Source organism: Chiloscyllium punctatum, chromosome 5, assembly GCF_047496795.1.
Source record: "Chiloscyllium punctatum isolate Juve2018m chromosome 5, sChiPun1.3, whole genome shotgun sequence".
Taxonomy (NCBI): Eukaryota; Metazoa; Chordata; class Chondrichthyes; order Orectolobiformes; family Hemiscylliidae; genus Chiloscyllium; species Chiloscyllium punctatum.
Genome location: NC_092743.1, coordinates 145,127,273 through 145,143,992, shown reverse-complemented (window position 1 = coordinate 145,143,992; position 16,720 = coordinate 145,127,273). Strand labels below are relative to the sequence as shown.

The following is a 16,720-nucleotide window of genomic DNA, read 5'->3' as shown; positions in this document are numbered from 1 at the left end:
AACAATAATTTTTGGCTGAATTGTTTTAAGGTTCATATTTGCTCATAATACATTTATTAAGTTCCAAGAAAAATAAGATATCAATTTAGCAATTACTGTATGACCTCTTAAAGATGCTCAAAATTGTGAAAAATTACAAGCATATTAAAACAAATTTGAAATCACATATATCACTATAAACATTAAGATTTGAATTATCAATTACTTAGAGAAATTCTGACAAGCTGTTTGACCAAAAAGTAACAAATGAATTACCTACCACAGACAGACAGTTTGAAAGCAGAGCTCCATCTTGGTTTAACATATTGGAGACTGTTATTGCAGGAAGATTCATGTTCTGTGGATTGAATTGAAGGAGCCCATTCTGAGGCATTGAGTGGCAGATTGTATGATAACTGGATTCTGCGTCAGCCAAGTGAAGAAGTGAATGATCTGGCATTGTAGGAGGAGTAATAGGAGGGATATCCAGATCCTCATCTCCGATGTTTGGGACTGGATAAGACTGTGGAATAAAATGGCATTTTAATAGGAATGTTATGGATAATTGTACATTCTAAGGAAATGAGGTAAAAACAATGACTGCAGATGCTGGAAACCAGATTCTGGATTAGTGGTGCTGGAAGAGCACAGCAGTTCAGGCAGTATCCAAGGAGCTTTGAAACTGACGTTTCAGGCAAAAGCCCTTTCCTGATGTAGGGCTTTTGCCCGAAACGTCAATTTTGCTGCTCCTTGGATGCTGTCTGACCTGCTGTGCTCTTCCAGCACCACTAATCCATTCTAAAGAAACCATGGGTCCCTCTAGCAAAAAGGAATACTCGCTATGACATTGCCAATGAGGTGATTGTAACTCATTATGCTGTTTCAAACTTATAGTATTGACAAATACTATCAAGCAGAATTTACCACTTTCTTTTCGACAGAGTCATAAGTACTTAACTCAGACAGTATCAGAGACTAAATGTCACATTTGATACATCCAGACCTGCCCAGCTCTTGCCAAATCAAACAATTCTGGAATTCTGATTTAAGATCTAAAGTAACAGTTTGAATCCAAATTTGAAAATTTATGTCAATAATGATTTTCTTTGAAATAAAATATGCTAATTATAGTTTATTTCAAGTCACTGAGAATTAGAATAAATGTTCAAAATGTGATTAAAACTATTCTTGGTGGTAGCAAAAATATGCACTGACAAGGCTGGAGAGTGTATAATTCAAATAAACATCATTTTGTAAAGAAGCATGAAATGTATGCAAAACAATTAATGTCTGCTGAATAGGAATTTTCTCTTTCTCTCTGAGTTAATGAACCAGGCAGCTGGGAAGTGCTTCAGATTTGTGCCAGTATTAAAAGAAAATGTCTATCGTATCCCATCTTTTAGAAACATTTCAAAACACTTCACATGGAACAATTTACTTTGGTGTCGAGATGCAACATTAGTCAATGGAGTAACCAAAAAACAAGATGGGCAACAGGCACCTAGATTCAATTTCACCCTCAGGTGACTGTGTGGAGTTTGTACATTCTCCCTGTGCTCCAGGTGCTCTGGTTTTTTCCCACGGTACAAAGATGTGCAAGTTGGATTGGCCAGGCTAAGTTGTCTATAGTGTTCAGGGATGTGTAGATTAAGTCATTAGCCATGGGAAATGCAGAGTTACAGGGAAAGGGTAGCGGGAATAATCTGGGCATGAGGCTTTTCAGAGGGTCGATGTGGACTTGTTGGGCCGAATGGTCTGTTTCCACACTATATGGATTCTGTGGATTATAAGTCAGGGCAGTATGAACAGATATACAGGATACTGTCTCTAGTTTCTTTGAGAAACCCACACGTGTTGGAGCCAGAATAACGAAGACCAAAGAGGCTTATCCAAGGGGCATATTTGGCAGCCCCTCAAATGGATGAGTTTGGGTAAAAACGTTCATTAAAATTTCAACTCTGAACCATACATCTCCTCTACCCCCTTCACTTTTAACAGAATCTTTGGAGGAAAGATTAGAGAAACTTGGACTTTCCAGTTGTGAAATCAATATTGAGAGATGATATTGTAGCAGCGTTTAAGCTAATAGAGTGAGGAGGAAGGTAAATCTAAAAAGGTAAATGTAACTATCAGCTCTTTCACTTGTACCAATGGCCAGATGATACCATTTTGTGGCTGTTTCTTTAGGTTACTGTACTTAGCTTTTAGTGATTTAAGCAGAGCCCTGTAGTGATGCCTGAATTGAAAACTTTTATTTTCAGATTGCAATATCTGAGCTGTTTATTAGCACTGGGTATTTTCATGAGCTCTTTTTGTGTCAATACTCTGCATTTTTTGAACTTTGGTATGTCAATGTTGTGCCTGAGCCCATCTGACAATGATTAGATCCAATTACAAATTGCAGGCACCTTGATTTATTCTACAGCAGGCTGGATCAAATTACACATTCCAGATGGTGTTGGAGGGTCTGATCTTTGCAAATATTATCTGATGTTAATATTGAGAAGATGCCTCTACCTTCCAGCCTGTGATTTAGGTTTCTGTTTACTTTTGGCTTTCTATGTGGTTTCACTTAATTTATTGCAAGTGATAAATCATCTTTTATTTGAGGGATCTTTTCATTCAATTATTTGAATAACAGAGAATATTTTTAAAATATTTGTATTTAGAATGTAAATTTGTGTGAAAAAGAGATTATAATTAAATGTTTTTAGTATTACAAACAAATTGCCTGATCATTCAATGTGAAAGTCTGTCTCGCCATTTCTGTACAGATGAAGATTTAGGAGTATTATACACATTGGGCGCAGACCCCTAAGTGGCTCTCTGTTATTGGCAGATTCTCCCACAGTGGATGCAAGTAAAGATGGACTTGTTTCTGGTGACAATTGAATCAATCCCTCTCCCCCTGTGATCTTATGAGCTGGTACATCACTCAGTCTCAGTCTCTATCTATAGCCCCCCAGGAGTAGAACGACAAGGGCAGAAAATACAAGGGAATACCACCCCCTGCAATTTCCTGTCCAGGCACTCATCGCCCTGACTTGGAAATACATCACGTTCCTTCATTTGCTCTCATCCTGGAACTGTCTCCTTAGCTGTGATACCTACACCTAATGGTGTGCAGCAGTTCAAGAAGGCAGCTCACCACGAGATTCACAAGAGCAATTAGCAATGGGCAAAACACAGTGGCCCAGCCAGTGGAGCCCACGTCCTTGATTGAATAAAGGAAGTTTACCAATACATGTTGGATATATGTGGGACATTTCACCTCTAGAAATGAGACCATCGCTAGTAGTACCCAGATAAGTCAAAAGCATTGTCCCAATAAAGTCAACTCTCACCACCACATGGATGGACACTATTAGTCACTCCGTGGAAACACAACTAACATCCAAACGAGGGGCAACCCAGTGGTCTGATATAGATATAAAATGTACATGTGTATAATGTCGAGGGGCCTATCTTGCAGCTGGACCTCTGATAGGATTTGATATTCCTTGACCCCATTACCACTGAAAGGGTGGCCATTCCATCTCCACCAACTGGAGAGTGGACTGCAGCAATTTAAGAAGGCAGCTCACCACCACCTTCTCAAGGACAACAAGGACTGGACAATGAATGTGATCCAGCTAGCAATGCCCATGTCCCATGAATAAATAAAAAAACCCTCCCCTGTTCCACATGCAAGACCCAGTGTATTGAATATGGTGAGCCAATCAAGGTTGATGCCATGCTTTCAGTTCTGAATGCAGTATCTCCATAGCTGCTCAATGACCCCTGCCATTTCCATTCAGACCTGTCCATGAGGAACAGAGGATCCTAACCCTTGCAGCCTGGAGGAGAGCTTTCAGGAAGTGTCACTGAACCATGGGATCTCTCAAGCATTTCCTTCTGCCAAACTGACTGCATCTTTCCTTCCAGCCATCACCATCTACACCCAATGCTGGCAGCTATTTGACCAGGGCACTAACACCTTTCACAGATTCTCTGTCCATCAAACCAACATGCCATCCTGCCCTCACACACTCAGCAGCTCATCCCCATACCTCCCCATGGTTTCATTGGACATCTGCTGGAAGATCACTTACAGCTGTCTGATTCTGTCCAGCATCACGCCCCACAGTCTAAGTCAGCTAATAATAAACGGGCTGATCCTTCAATCAGTTGCATTAAATGGAATGCTGCAGTATTAAAGGTGCTGTATCTTAACCGAAACATTAAATCAAAACACTGTTTGCTATAATCAGTAGATATTAAGGATTGTTCAATAACATTCACATTACATTGAGATTTCTTGCTTCTCAGTCAGTTTTAATCGTCACTGCCTAAATTAGATTAACTGTTCAGGAATTTCATCCCTCTCTTTATGGAATCTTGCTGTATCTAAAAATACATCCTGCTTCTATCATGATGTCACCTTCTGCTCATTGAAGCAAGACTGGGTATAAAAGCTGTGCACAGAAAAGATCGATCCCTGGAGCATCAGAGGCTGAGGGGTGACCTTATAGAGGTTTATAAAATCATGAGGGACATGGGTAGGATAAATAGACAAGTCCTTTCTCTGTGGTGGGGGAGTCCAGAACTAGGAGGCGTAGGTTTAGGGTGTGAGGGGAAAGATATAAAAGAGACCTAAGGGGCAACTTCTTCACATTGAGGGTGGTGCATGTATGGAATGAGCTGCCAGAGGAAGTGGTGGAAGCTGGTACAATTACAGCATTTGAAAGGCATCTGGATGGGTATATGAAGGGTTTAGAGGGATACTATTAAGCTCTTCTTTTCCTTATTGAATCTTCAACATTCTTGTGGTTAACTTTCCACAGTCCTGTTTTCCTGTTGTTCTTCAATCATTTTATCAGGGGATATTCACACCACTGGCAAGGCCAAGTGACATCACTCTTCTTTTCTATCGTAAAATCATAGAATCTTGGGCTGGTTCACTTTTTAATTGCTTCCTCTTTTATATTCCTAAGTAATCAGCTGATATCTGTCTGTCTGCTGCACTCAGTTTGGTGTCAATCATTACTTGTGTTACAGCATTCCACATTCCTATACCTAAAGGCTCTCTTTAAAGCTCTCCTCAGTGTTTTGTGATTGTAATCTGATCAATAAAAAGCTGAACTTATTAGGGCTTGTGTAGAGTGTGAATAAAGTGAGAGTTACAACATGATGCCCATGGTTTTCATGCACATTCAAAGAGAAAACCATATCAAGTACGAGACAGTTGCAGGCAGGTGCACACATAGAAGCAGAAACATGTAGAATGGGCAGGCCATTAGTACAATGTTGATTTGACACCCGAAGTGAGAGAAAGTGAGAACTGCAGATGCTGGAGATCAGAGCTTAAAAATGTGTTGCTGGAAAAGCGCAGCAGGTCAGGCAGCATCCAAGGAGCAGGAGGATCGACGTTTCGGGCATGAGCCCTTCTTCAGGAATGACACCCGCAGTACCATTTTGGAGTTTAATATGTCAGCCAATAATGATCTCTTTCAATCTTTCAAACAAGTTATTTGAAGGGATCATCAACTACTTTTAGGTTAATCATTGTTTGATCTTTTTCTGGCCATTGCTTTGAATCTACAAGTGGTTGATGCTTTTCTATTTCTTTCTATTTACAAAAATTTAAAGGGAGTGATGTGGCAGATGCTGAAGGACATGTCTGTGACTTCTAGGATTCTGTATACAGAACTGCTGTTACAGATTAGCGAGTTTTGAGAAGATTTGTAGCTCAAGTTGAGGTTTTGGATGTAGGTTTGCTCGCTACGCTGGAACGTTCATTTCCAGACGTTTCGTCACCATACTAGGTAACAGCTTCAGTGAGCCTCAGGTGAAGCACTGCTGAAAATTCCTGCTTTCTATTGATATGTTTGGGGTTTTTGAGTTGGTGCTGTCATTTCCTGTGGTAATGTTATTTCCTGTAGTGAAGTCACTTCCTGTTCCTTTTCTCAGGGGGTGGTAGATGGGGTCTAAGTCGATGTGTTTGTTGATAGAGTTCCGGTTGGAATGCCATGCTTCTAGGAATTCTTGTGCATGTCTTTGTTTGGCTTGTCCTAGGATGGATGTGTTGTCCCAGACGAAGTGGTGTCCATCCTCATCCGTATATAATGATCCTAGTGAGTGAGGGTCATGTCTTTTTGTGGCTAGTTGATGTTCATGTATCCTGGTGGCTAGATTTCTGCCTGTTTGTCCAATGTGGTGTTTGTTACAGTTCTTGCACGGTATTTTGTAAATGACATTAGTTTTGCTTGTTGTCTGTATAGGGTCTTTCAAGTTCATTAGCTGCTGTTTTAGTGTGTTGGTGGGTCTGTGGGCTACCATGATACCAAGGGGTCTGAGAAGTCTGGCTGTAGGACAAGCTGCTGGAAGATGGAGAAGGACAAAGGGAAGATGGAACCTAACAGTAAGAGGACATACTTACCCTGCATATTGAAGGAATGATTCACCTTCATCACCTCACAAGAAGCAGCATATGAAAAAAGTGTATTTTCCAGTAAGGACACTCCCATTGAAATTGGTCACCTGATATAACCACAAGGTAAAAAAGGTGATTCCTGACGAAGGGCTTTTGCCCGAAACGTCGATTTCGAAGCTACTTGGATGCTGCCTGAACTGCTGTGCTCTTCCAGCACCACTAATCCAGAATCTGATATAACCACAATGTTAGAGACGATTACACTATTAGTGGCCATGGGAGCTAGCACTGGGATACACTTCTGTGCTTCTTGAAGGTTCCAACATATTGAACCTGAAATGTTAATTCTAAAGAAGAGTCACTGGACTTGAAATGTTAACTCTGTTTCTCTCCACAGATACTATCAGACCTGCTCAGTTTCACTTGCACTTTTTGTTTTTAACTTCAGATTTCCAGCAGTATTTTGTTTTTTTATTTTATGTAACGAAAAGCACTTTGCTATTCAGGGCCAAATAGAGGTAAACAAGTGTAATCTAATGGCCATTTCAGAGGAGGGACTACCCACTGACCAAGTCTGGGAACTGAACGCTCAAGGCATTCAACATTTCGGAAAGACAGACCAGAAGGAAGATGAGGCAGTATAGCACAATTCCCAAATGGTGAAGTCAGTGTGTTCGTGAGAGAGGATCTGTTAACAGACGTTCTGGACTCAATCTGGTTGGAGCTAAGAAACAGCAAGGAGCAATAAACATTTATGTGAGTAGTGACACCACTAAGCTGTAGTAGAAGTGTAGGGCATTTTAAATCTAGAAATTAGAGGTGTATGTAACAAGGACAATACCATCATCATGGGAGATTTGAATTTAAATGTGGATTGGGTAACCCTAATTTGCTCTAATGCTGTTATGGACAATTTCCAGGAATGTATATAGCATGGTTTTCCAGAACACATTGTTGTGGGACCAACTAGAGAACAGGTAATTTTAAATCTAGTATAATGTAAGTGTAAGAACGCTTGCAGAATTTCATTATAAAGGAGCCTTTGTTAATGAGTCACCATAACATGGTGGAGTTTGCAATGAGGTATGAAAATGATGTTGTTCTTCAATCTAACCAAAGGAAAACTGCAAACGTATGAAGGGGAGGTTATTTGGGTAGATTGGGGAACTACACTAAGCCAGGCAATGGCTAGCATTTAAAGAATAATTATTTCAAAAATTTATATTCCCTTGACGGACCAAAACACAACATGAAAGCGAGTCAACCATGGCTAACAAAAGAGGTTAAAGATTGCATGAGTTCAAAGTCGTCAAAAAAGTAATAAGTATGAAGATTGGGAACATTTCAGAATTCATCAAAGAAGGACCAAGAATCATAACAGCATGGAAGCAGGTCCATTCAGCCCACACTGACCCTCCCACCCAATCCCTACATTTCCCATGGTCAAACCTGCACATCTTTGGAAGGAAACCCACACAGCCAGGCACTTGAGGCTGGAATTAAACTCTGGTCCCTAGTGCTGTGAGGTAGCAGTGCTAACCACTGAGCCACTCTGAAACTGAAGAAAGTGAAACATATAAACATTTTTTTAAAATCCCAAAGAACTGTGGATGCTAGAAATTAGAAACACAAACAGACATTGCTAGAGAAACCTAGGAGGTCTGGCAGCATATGTGCAGAGAAAGCAGAGCTAGCATTTGGGATCCCTCCTGTAGAACTTAAGAAGAGTCACCAGACCTGAAATGTTAACTCTGCTTTCTCTCTACATTTAAACATAAAAGCTTTTATAATGTATGTAAAAAGGGGAAAAAAAAATAAAGAAAGACTTCAGGAGCACAATGGCTCATTGTTATTCCTGGAATTTTGTCAGGGATTTATGCAGGAAGCAGATTTTCCAATGCAGTGGAGGAAATCAGCTTTGCTGAAGACTGTGACACTGGGGATCTCCTGAGGAACCTGGCATGAATGGTTCAGACTGCATTCTGACTGTAGACCCCTCCATCATTGAGAATGAGGATGGTTAAGGAACGTCTTCTTGTTTGTTGTTTCTTGTCACCATCATTCATGACTGGATGTGGGAAAAACCCTCACCTTTTATCTGATTGACTGGTCTTATAAATTTCAATAAGATTATATCTCATTCTTTTAAACCCCACTGGTGTAAGCCCGACCCTTACAACCCTTGCCCCACAACCCGCCACCCCACCCCACACCCCACCCTTCCATCAGAGCCAGTGTTTACTCTGAGCAGTATGTCAGCAAGTGTAGCAATGTGTTGGAAGGCAGTTCTCTTTGACACACAGCAAGCCTTATGGAAGACTGGATAGATGGCAGGTGTGGTAACAAACTGTCTTTGTCAGAGAGCAGCCTGAGATTCTACTGGAACACTCAGATTTTGATTGGATGTTGCGTGTATTTCAATAGAAGCTGTAACAACAGCCATTAGGACCCATGTGATGGTTGAGTTCACAGGAATCTGAATGGCTTTGGTGACTATTTTTAACCTGCAAAGGGTAGATTTCTACACAAAGCCAGCTGCATGTTGGTGCTGGACTTTTCACTATCATTGTGTTGGTCATTAGTTTTGTTGAAAGCTTTCCAAAGCATTAAGTGTTTTGTTCTGCATTTCCATCCACATCCTTCTGTACGTGCCTCATTACTTTCCTCATCTGAATCTCTGTAGTGGACCTCATGTGTAACTGTGCTGTCATTGAACCCTGCAGCACACACACAGACCCCATGTTCCAGTCAATGCAAAAGTCACCTTGAATCTAGTTTTCTGACACAACACCATTTGTAAATTGGAAGAGAATAAAATGGGCAGGCAGAATGTTGGAGTAAACCCAGCCAATAGCCATGGGTTAATTGTGTGTCATAAGCCCTATACCTGTGTCCAATAATTAGCTGATTTAGCCCCACTGTCTTTCCTTGACTAACCAATGAAAATTATCTATGGTTAATTTGTCCATTCTTTTTATCATGAGGAACATCCTGTTATCAGACTGTCTACCAATCATCTCTGTGCAAAGAGAATACAACTCAAGCTGCTCCCACTTCTCATCAAATCCCAGGATCCTCAACCCTCAGATCATTTCAATAAATCCAAGTTGCTCTCTTTTCTGGGTTGCCATTTCCTTGAATTTGTTCAATCCACCATGATGGGGAGAAAGGCCAAGGGAAATCTCCTTAAATAGTATTGGTCCTGGTGGTGCCTTTCATCTTAGTGAGAATCTGCTCCATTGAAATGAGTGAACAGGAAGTAGCAGACTATGCTAATTTTCTGATAATCTTCTCACTGTGTATGAGGCTGCACCTGTAGTGAGAGTTCTCCAAATGCTAACTACCATGATATTTATATTCCCTGAGGGACATGACCATAAACACCCCTCTGCAGCAATGTCCATGCTGTAAACCCTTAATAAACTCAGAAATATTCACCTATAAATTCAGAATGAAAGTATGTTCTTCTTGCAGATACTCATTTCTACAGTTGTCTAGCAAAGCAATTTAACCCCAAACCAACATTGCAATTGTTGTTGCTAGGATAATTCTGTGATCCTAAATAACTGGTTCCTTTTCCGTTGTGGATCTTCTCCGCACAGTCTCCTAACTCATTAAACCTGGTTATAAACAGCCCACTTGTATCACGTCCTCATGATAGACAAATATATTGTAGACCCAATTCTTATTCTTTCCACATTGAACTCATTTCTTCCTATCTCAACTCAATTTATACTCCCCTTAGTCCACTTTGTCACTACCTACATGTGCTATGTTACTAAATACTCTCCACCACTTTAACAGTTTCCTGCACTAACCATCTCCCAGGATGTCCCCATCAGGATAGCCTATGGGCTATCACTTGTTCTTGAAGTGGGGGTCTGACCAATCCCACCATCACTGTGTTTTTGCAGCTAACTAAAACTGTAGTGAAGGACATCTCCTCTCACTCAAGGATACTGGCACTTAGGAGGATTTGTGTGAGATTCTTTGTCAGACTGTTCCTTTGGTCCTCATATGTTACTGACTGCATCACTGCCATTTCTAACTCTTAGCTTTTCCAGTCTCACCTGTTCACCTCCATTACAGGGGTTTTCACATCCTTACACTCCACCCACCAGTTTCTATATTCAACAGATCATCACCCTCCATTTTCCCCAGCACACTGAGGACATTCTCCCCTCCCCTCTCCACCCGCAGCACCCTGTTCCAATCATCAGCTCCCGGTCCAGCTGCACTTTGCCATGCAAATGCAGGGAAACTGCAGGAAACCTACCCTTCTAACTCATCACTTCCCACCATCTAAGATACAAAATTCCATTTGAAACAGAGATTTATTTGTACTTCATTTAGTTAAGAATGTGCTGCATTTGTACCTAATTACATCCACATTTGGGAGATTACTTTGTTTCCATTCAGTTCACAAGGGAAGTCTGGGTTTCCAATCACTTGCCAGTTAATGGATGTAGGTTTGCTCGCTGAGCTGGAAAGTTTTTTTTTCCAACATTTCATTACCATATTAGGTAACATCTTCAGTGAGCCTTCGTATGAAACACTGGTGGTGTAGTCTGCTTTCTATTTATGTGTTTGGGTTTCTTTGATTTGATGATGGCATTTCCTGTGGTGATGTCATTTCCAGTTTTTTTTCTCAGGGGGTGGTAAATGGGATCCAGGTTAAAGTGTTTGTTGTTAGAGTTCCGGTTGGAATGCCATGCTTCTAGGAATTCTTGTGCATGTCTTTGTTTGGCTTGTCCTAGGATGGATGTGTTATCCCAGTTGAAGTGGTGTCCTTCTTCATCTGTATGAAAGGATGCTAGTGAGAGAGGGTCATGTCGTTTTGGGGCTAGTTGGTGTTCATGTACCCTGGTGGCTAGTTTTCTGCCTGTTTGTCCAATGTAGTGTTTGTTACAGTTCTTGCACGGTATTTCGTAAATGACATTAGTTTTGCTTGTTGTCTGTAGAGGGTCTTTCAAGTTCATTAGCTGCTGTTTTAGTGTGTTGGTGGGTTTGCCATTTTAATTCTGTGCCCCGCTCTTATTTGACTTCTGAGTTTATGGCCTCCTAACTTTTTCAAATGAACTTCAAAGTAAGTTTAAGGAAGAAGATCCTCAGCTGCTGGTTGGATATTTTACAGCCTTCCAGACTTAACTTGAATTCAAGAATATTTGAGGAGGAGTTTTTTGAGCAAGTGGTATTCTAATGGAAGAGTTAGTGCAGAGTATGATGGTGGAAGAGTGTGTTTGAATGAAGCAGAATAATGGTCAATAGGTCTCAATGATGTGATATTGAAGGGTGTGTTGGAGCTGTCAATTACTGAGAGTGCTCAGGTGGGAGTGAAATGAATGTTGTGAGGTGCTGCTGAAAGGGAGGACAGATGAAAGTTGTAGCCTCTCAGATTACACTGAACCCAGCATCAAGTCATGATGCTGCTGCAACTGGCCTTCGGTCCAGGCTTGCTGCACAACTGATTTGCTAATGCTCCTGCAGCCTCTTCAGAACTCTGTCTTCCTCCTATTCCTACCTTCTCCACCACATCCTTCAGTGAGCCAGGAGAAAATGTAAGAGTGGCTGCCTGATTCAGTCCGACCTACAGAATCTTCACAGTTGCAAAGAATCTGACGCTAAGAAATACAACTTCCCTTTTCAAGTTTCTTTAAATAGATTGAAAGTAGCAGCCGACATGTTCAAATCAGGAATTTTATAGAGCTGAGGCACTGAGTTAACTTGCAAATCATGCTACAAATTCAGAGGATTTGTCGTTCTTCCCACCCACTGCCTGCAGAATGTCCATTCTGCGTTAAGATCAGTTGCATTACATCAGATATTTGATCTATTTTACCTGATGCTTTAATCGCTGCTTTCATTTTTGAAGCATTTTCACTGAGTTGCCTGACTAAAGTCTGATATACATCATTTATTGGTTAGGTAATTACTGTGATTTGCAGAATTACATTACGCAGGCAAGCTACTACAAAAAGGAATAAAATAGAGCACATAGAACAATCCTTTGATTGACATCCAATGAAGAATATTTAAATGGTATATCTGGACCTCAACTTTAAGGATTAAATAAAATACTATGTTAAACAAATATTAAAAACAGAAGGCCATGTCATATATTTGAGCAGACCAGGTTTATGAGTATGAATTGTTTCAAATAATGCTGGCAAACATGAGAGAGGAGAATTAGAATATCAGGTTGGGTATTAAAGGGAGATATACATAAGCTTTGATATTTTCAAATTAACTTGCTCAGAAATGCTGTTACACTCCTCTGGAGCAGGTAGGACTTGAACCTGGACCTCCTAGTCCAGGGGTAAGGACACTAGCACTGTACCGCAAGAGGGTCCAAGCTGCCATATCTATAGCATATAATCTAATACATTTCACATGGTGCTTCATGGGCACATGCTAAAGCAAACACAGGCACCTAACCCGAATGTAAATATACAAAATGGGAGATACAGCAGACACACATACATAAATATTAAAGATTTAAATTAAACTGAAATATAATTTTAAAATCAATTTGAGCCATTTACTTAAAACTATACATTTAGGAAGAAAAGCTTTATCAAAATATATTTCATTTTGTTTCAAAAGACATCCTTATAAAATATGAAACAAACAGGTTACACAACAGTGCAGTTCTCAAGACACTGTGATTTAAATGATACACAACATTTAACATGACAGCTGCCTCATTAGTGTGTATTTGGATCTTGAAAATTGAATACAGTTTCAAATACTTGTTGTGCTCTGGAGCATTGTAAAAATGCCTTAACATAAAATGACATAACAGCAGTAGTCTGTGAAATGATTTATAATTTGTAGCCTGAAATATGAACCCGTAATAAAATCAATTTGCAGTCGTAGCTGAAACTATCAGTATTGATTGTGACATTTTCACACTGTATTATACAATAAAATTACAATGAATGGGATTTTGACAATGCGTTCTCCATTTATAGAAAATAAATAATTCTGCAATTTATTTTACATTTATTTTATCATTACCAAAAGCAAAATTAAAGTGAAAAATTAGAAAATAAGCACATTTAAGTGGAATATAAACTGATTTTGATGATGGTATGGGGGGAGGGGGAGGGGGGAAGGCAAGGATTAGCCACTGAAGTACATCTTAGAATCCCTCTTTGCACTGGTTACATTTAAATTCCTGAAGAAAATAGTTTGATTTTCACTAAAATATTTAAGACAACCTGAACAGTTTTTGTTCTTGTAACAAAGACCTCTGGGATACTGCACAGTAGTCACTTTGCTAAATTTTGGATTTGTTTCTATAACTAGTGCAGTCTTGTTGAGACTTACTCTGCATCATGCTAACTTGATTAATCCAAACTTGTCAGCTCTAAGGTGGAAGATCATCGGGTCAAACAGATTTAATTGGTTGGTTCTCTGCAAATTGAGATAAGGTGTTTGTAATTTGTTCCCTATGACTCAGGGAATTGACTGAAACTGCCTTCAATGTACATTCAGATTCACCTGTAGACGATGAAAATCAATCTAAGTCAATCTAATGGGACACCAAGACATGGTTTCTTGGGTTGAACACATATGATACTAGGTCTGAGTGTTGCCCTAGTTTTAGTTTCCAGAATATAGATAATGGGTTCACAAGATTGGGTTCTTGTTGAGACAGATGTCTTCAAGTTTCTTAATAACACTGACTATTTGTATTGTTGTAACAGCACAAGGTGGGCTCAGTGGTTAGCGCTGCTGCCTCACAGTGCCAGGGACCTGGGTTCAATCCCTGCCTTGGGTGATTGTCTGTCTGTGTTTCATTTAAATGCTCCAGTTTCCTTCCACAAGCCAGGTGAATTGGCTATGCTAAACTGCCCACACAGAGACAGGCCCTTCAGCCCAAACTGGTCCATGCATGCTAACCCCATTTCCCTGCAGTTGAACCATATCCTTCTAAACCTTTCCTATCCCTGTGTTTGTCTAAATGCCTTTTAAATGTTATTGATGTATCCTTCTCAACAACTTCCGCTGGCAGTCATTCCATATGCTTACCACGCTCTGTGTAAAAAAGTTGTCCTCAGTTTTCCTTTTATTCTTTCCCCTCTAACCTTAAACTGGTGCCCTCTAGTCCTTGATACCCCGACCCTGGGAAAAAAGACTGGGTGCTTTCACCCTTTCAAGCTTCTCATGACCTTATACGCTTCTATAGATCTCCCCAAGTCTCCTACCCTCTAAAGAAAAAGTCCTATCTTGTCTAACCTCTCCCTATAGCTCAGACGTTTGAGTCCTGGCAACATCCTTGTAAATTTCTTCTGCACTCTTTCCACTTTAATAACATCCTTCCTCTAGCAAGGTGACCAAAGTTGAACACAATACTCCAAGTGAGGTCTCACCCACGTCCTGTACAACTGCAACATAACTTCCCAACTTCTCTACGCAGTGCCCTGACTGATGAAGGCCAGTGTGCCAAAAGTTGCCTTCACTGCCTTAACTACCTGGGACTCCACTTTCAGAGAACCGTGCACCGAACTCCAAGATCCCTCTGTTCCACCACACTCCTTAAGGCCCTACCATTCACCATGAAACTCCTACCTTGATTTGACTTTCCAAAATGCAAGACCTCACCCTTATCTATATTAAACTCTGTTTGCCATTTTCTTGGTAATACATTGGTTGATGTATGACACAACCAGATCTAGTCCTTAGACTGTTAGTATAGCTTCGCTATTCAGTGAGCTATCTGTTGTCATGAAGGGACCTATATCACGTCTACTGTGTGTTTGTTGTCAGGCATGATATCTTTGGTATCTGTGTCATCAGCCTGTGTGACAGGTGGTTAGTGATAGGTAGGACTGGATCATTACTCATTACAAGTCCACATGACCTGGGCTGGACATAATAATATTGTATCATGCCATGAACCTATGTGTTCAGATCAAAATCTCAAATTCTTATGCTTTGTCCTGGTTCAGATTAGAATAACTGCTTGTTGATAATGCTTCTTGTACCCCTTTTGTCAGTCATTCCAACAATGTATCAGGCACAAGTGATGGATGTTGAGAGTGTGGGAGGGAGAAATGTGTGGATCTGTCTTCTAAACACCAGAGCTGCCAGTGAGGGTGAATGGTTGCCGGGAGGAGCAGGATATAGCTTTCTCTGAAGCTTAGCAAGCCACTTAGCTATAGTGGATTTTACTGTGTGAATGGTGTGTGCTGTGAGACCATCTGACTGAAGGTAATGAAGGGAAAGAGGTAATATGTTAAATACTCCAACTCCTGCACGTTTCCTGAAAAGGTGTACTAGAACAATATAGATTGTTGTCAGACAGCATTTGTTGAGGAGCACGCAACACACAAGTGTGGCACCCATGTCATCTTCCACCTCACCTGGAGGTCTAAGATAGACTATGTCTGCAGGGACACCATGTACAAAGTTCCCGATAAGGGGGAAGGAAGAACATAATCAATGTCACCCTTATTCTGATGGTCACCTGCATTAATCTGTGCGTAGACCCTTGGTACACAAGCACCAAGTTTCACTACGTACTGTCATTCTACCTGTCCCTGGTGTTGCAAAGTATCAGAGTGGACTCACTGTTGCAGAATGCTCCAAGTAATTGGACTGTTCTGTATCGCTGTCCTTCATGGAGAAATTTACAAAGGAAAACACCTTTTGACCATAAGTCCATCAGGAAGTGGTCAGCACATAGTGTCCTCAAGACCCTGCAGGAAAAGAAGAGGGTGGATCCTCTTGGGCTGTTCCTCGAGCAGACTCTCAAAGCCATTGGGCACAATATTTCATCACATTCTGAAAGTACCAAGACAGAGCTTGCCTGGTGATGAGAAGGGCACTTCCATCAGATCCCTCATGTACACCCGGTCTCCGTGTGCCATTGCACACTACCCTCGAAGTGGCTCTGGGGGGGGGTAGAGAACACACCTCCTTCTGGGATGTGCCTTTGCAAAGCAAGTCTGGAGAAAGATGCAGTGATTTTTGTTGTGGTTCATCCTGAGCGGTTCCATGATGTGGGACTCTGCGCTCCATGGTCTGCTCCCCGGAAAGCACACTAAGATAAACATTGACTGTGTCTGGAAAACCATCAATTTGGGGTAAGACGCTCTTTGATCTGTCTGTAACCTGTTGGTCTACCAAAGTAAAGAGTTGACTATGACTGAGTGTTGCAGACTGGAACATTCCAAGGTCCAGGACTCCGTGCTGAGGTATGTACTAAGGCTTGGGGCAGCTGCTGCCAAAGCGCAGTGGGGAAAGACCACTGTCTGAGGTCTTTCAGCCAAAGTACAACGCAGGTCCATTCAGTTATTGGACCCTCCCCTGCCTCAAACATAT

At 40.9% G+C, this 16,720-nt stretch overlaps 1 protein-coding gene across 5 annotated transcripts in view; it reads right to left on the bottom strand.

Annotated features, from left to right (window-relative positions):
- Nucleotides 1-16,720, bottom strand: part of tox (thymocyte selection-associated high mobility group box) — a 549,408-nt gene that overhangs the window by 107,726 nt on the left and 424,962 nt on the right. For all 5 annotated transcript variants that reach the window (XM_072571585.1, XM_072571583.1, XM_072571584.1 and 2 more), the window contains one exon: nt 260-502. In XM_072571585.1, the coding sequence (XP_072427686.1) occupies nt 260-502 (243 nt within the window). The remainder of the gene's footprint in view (nt 1-259; nt 503-16,720) is intronic.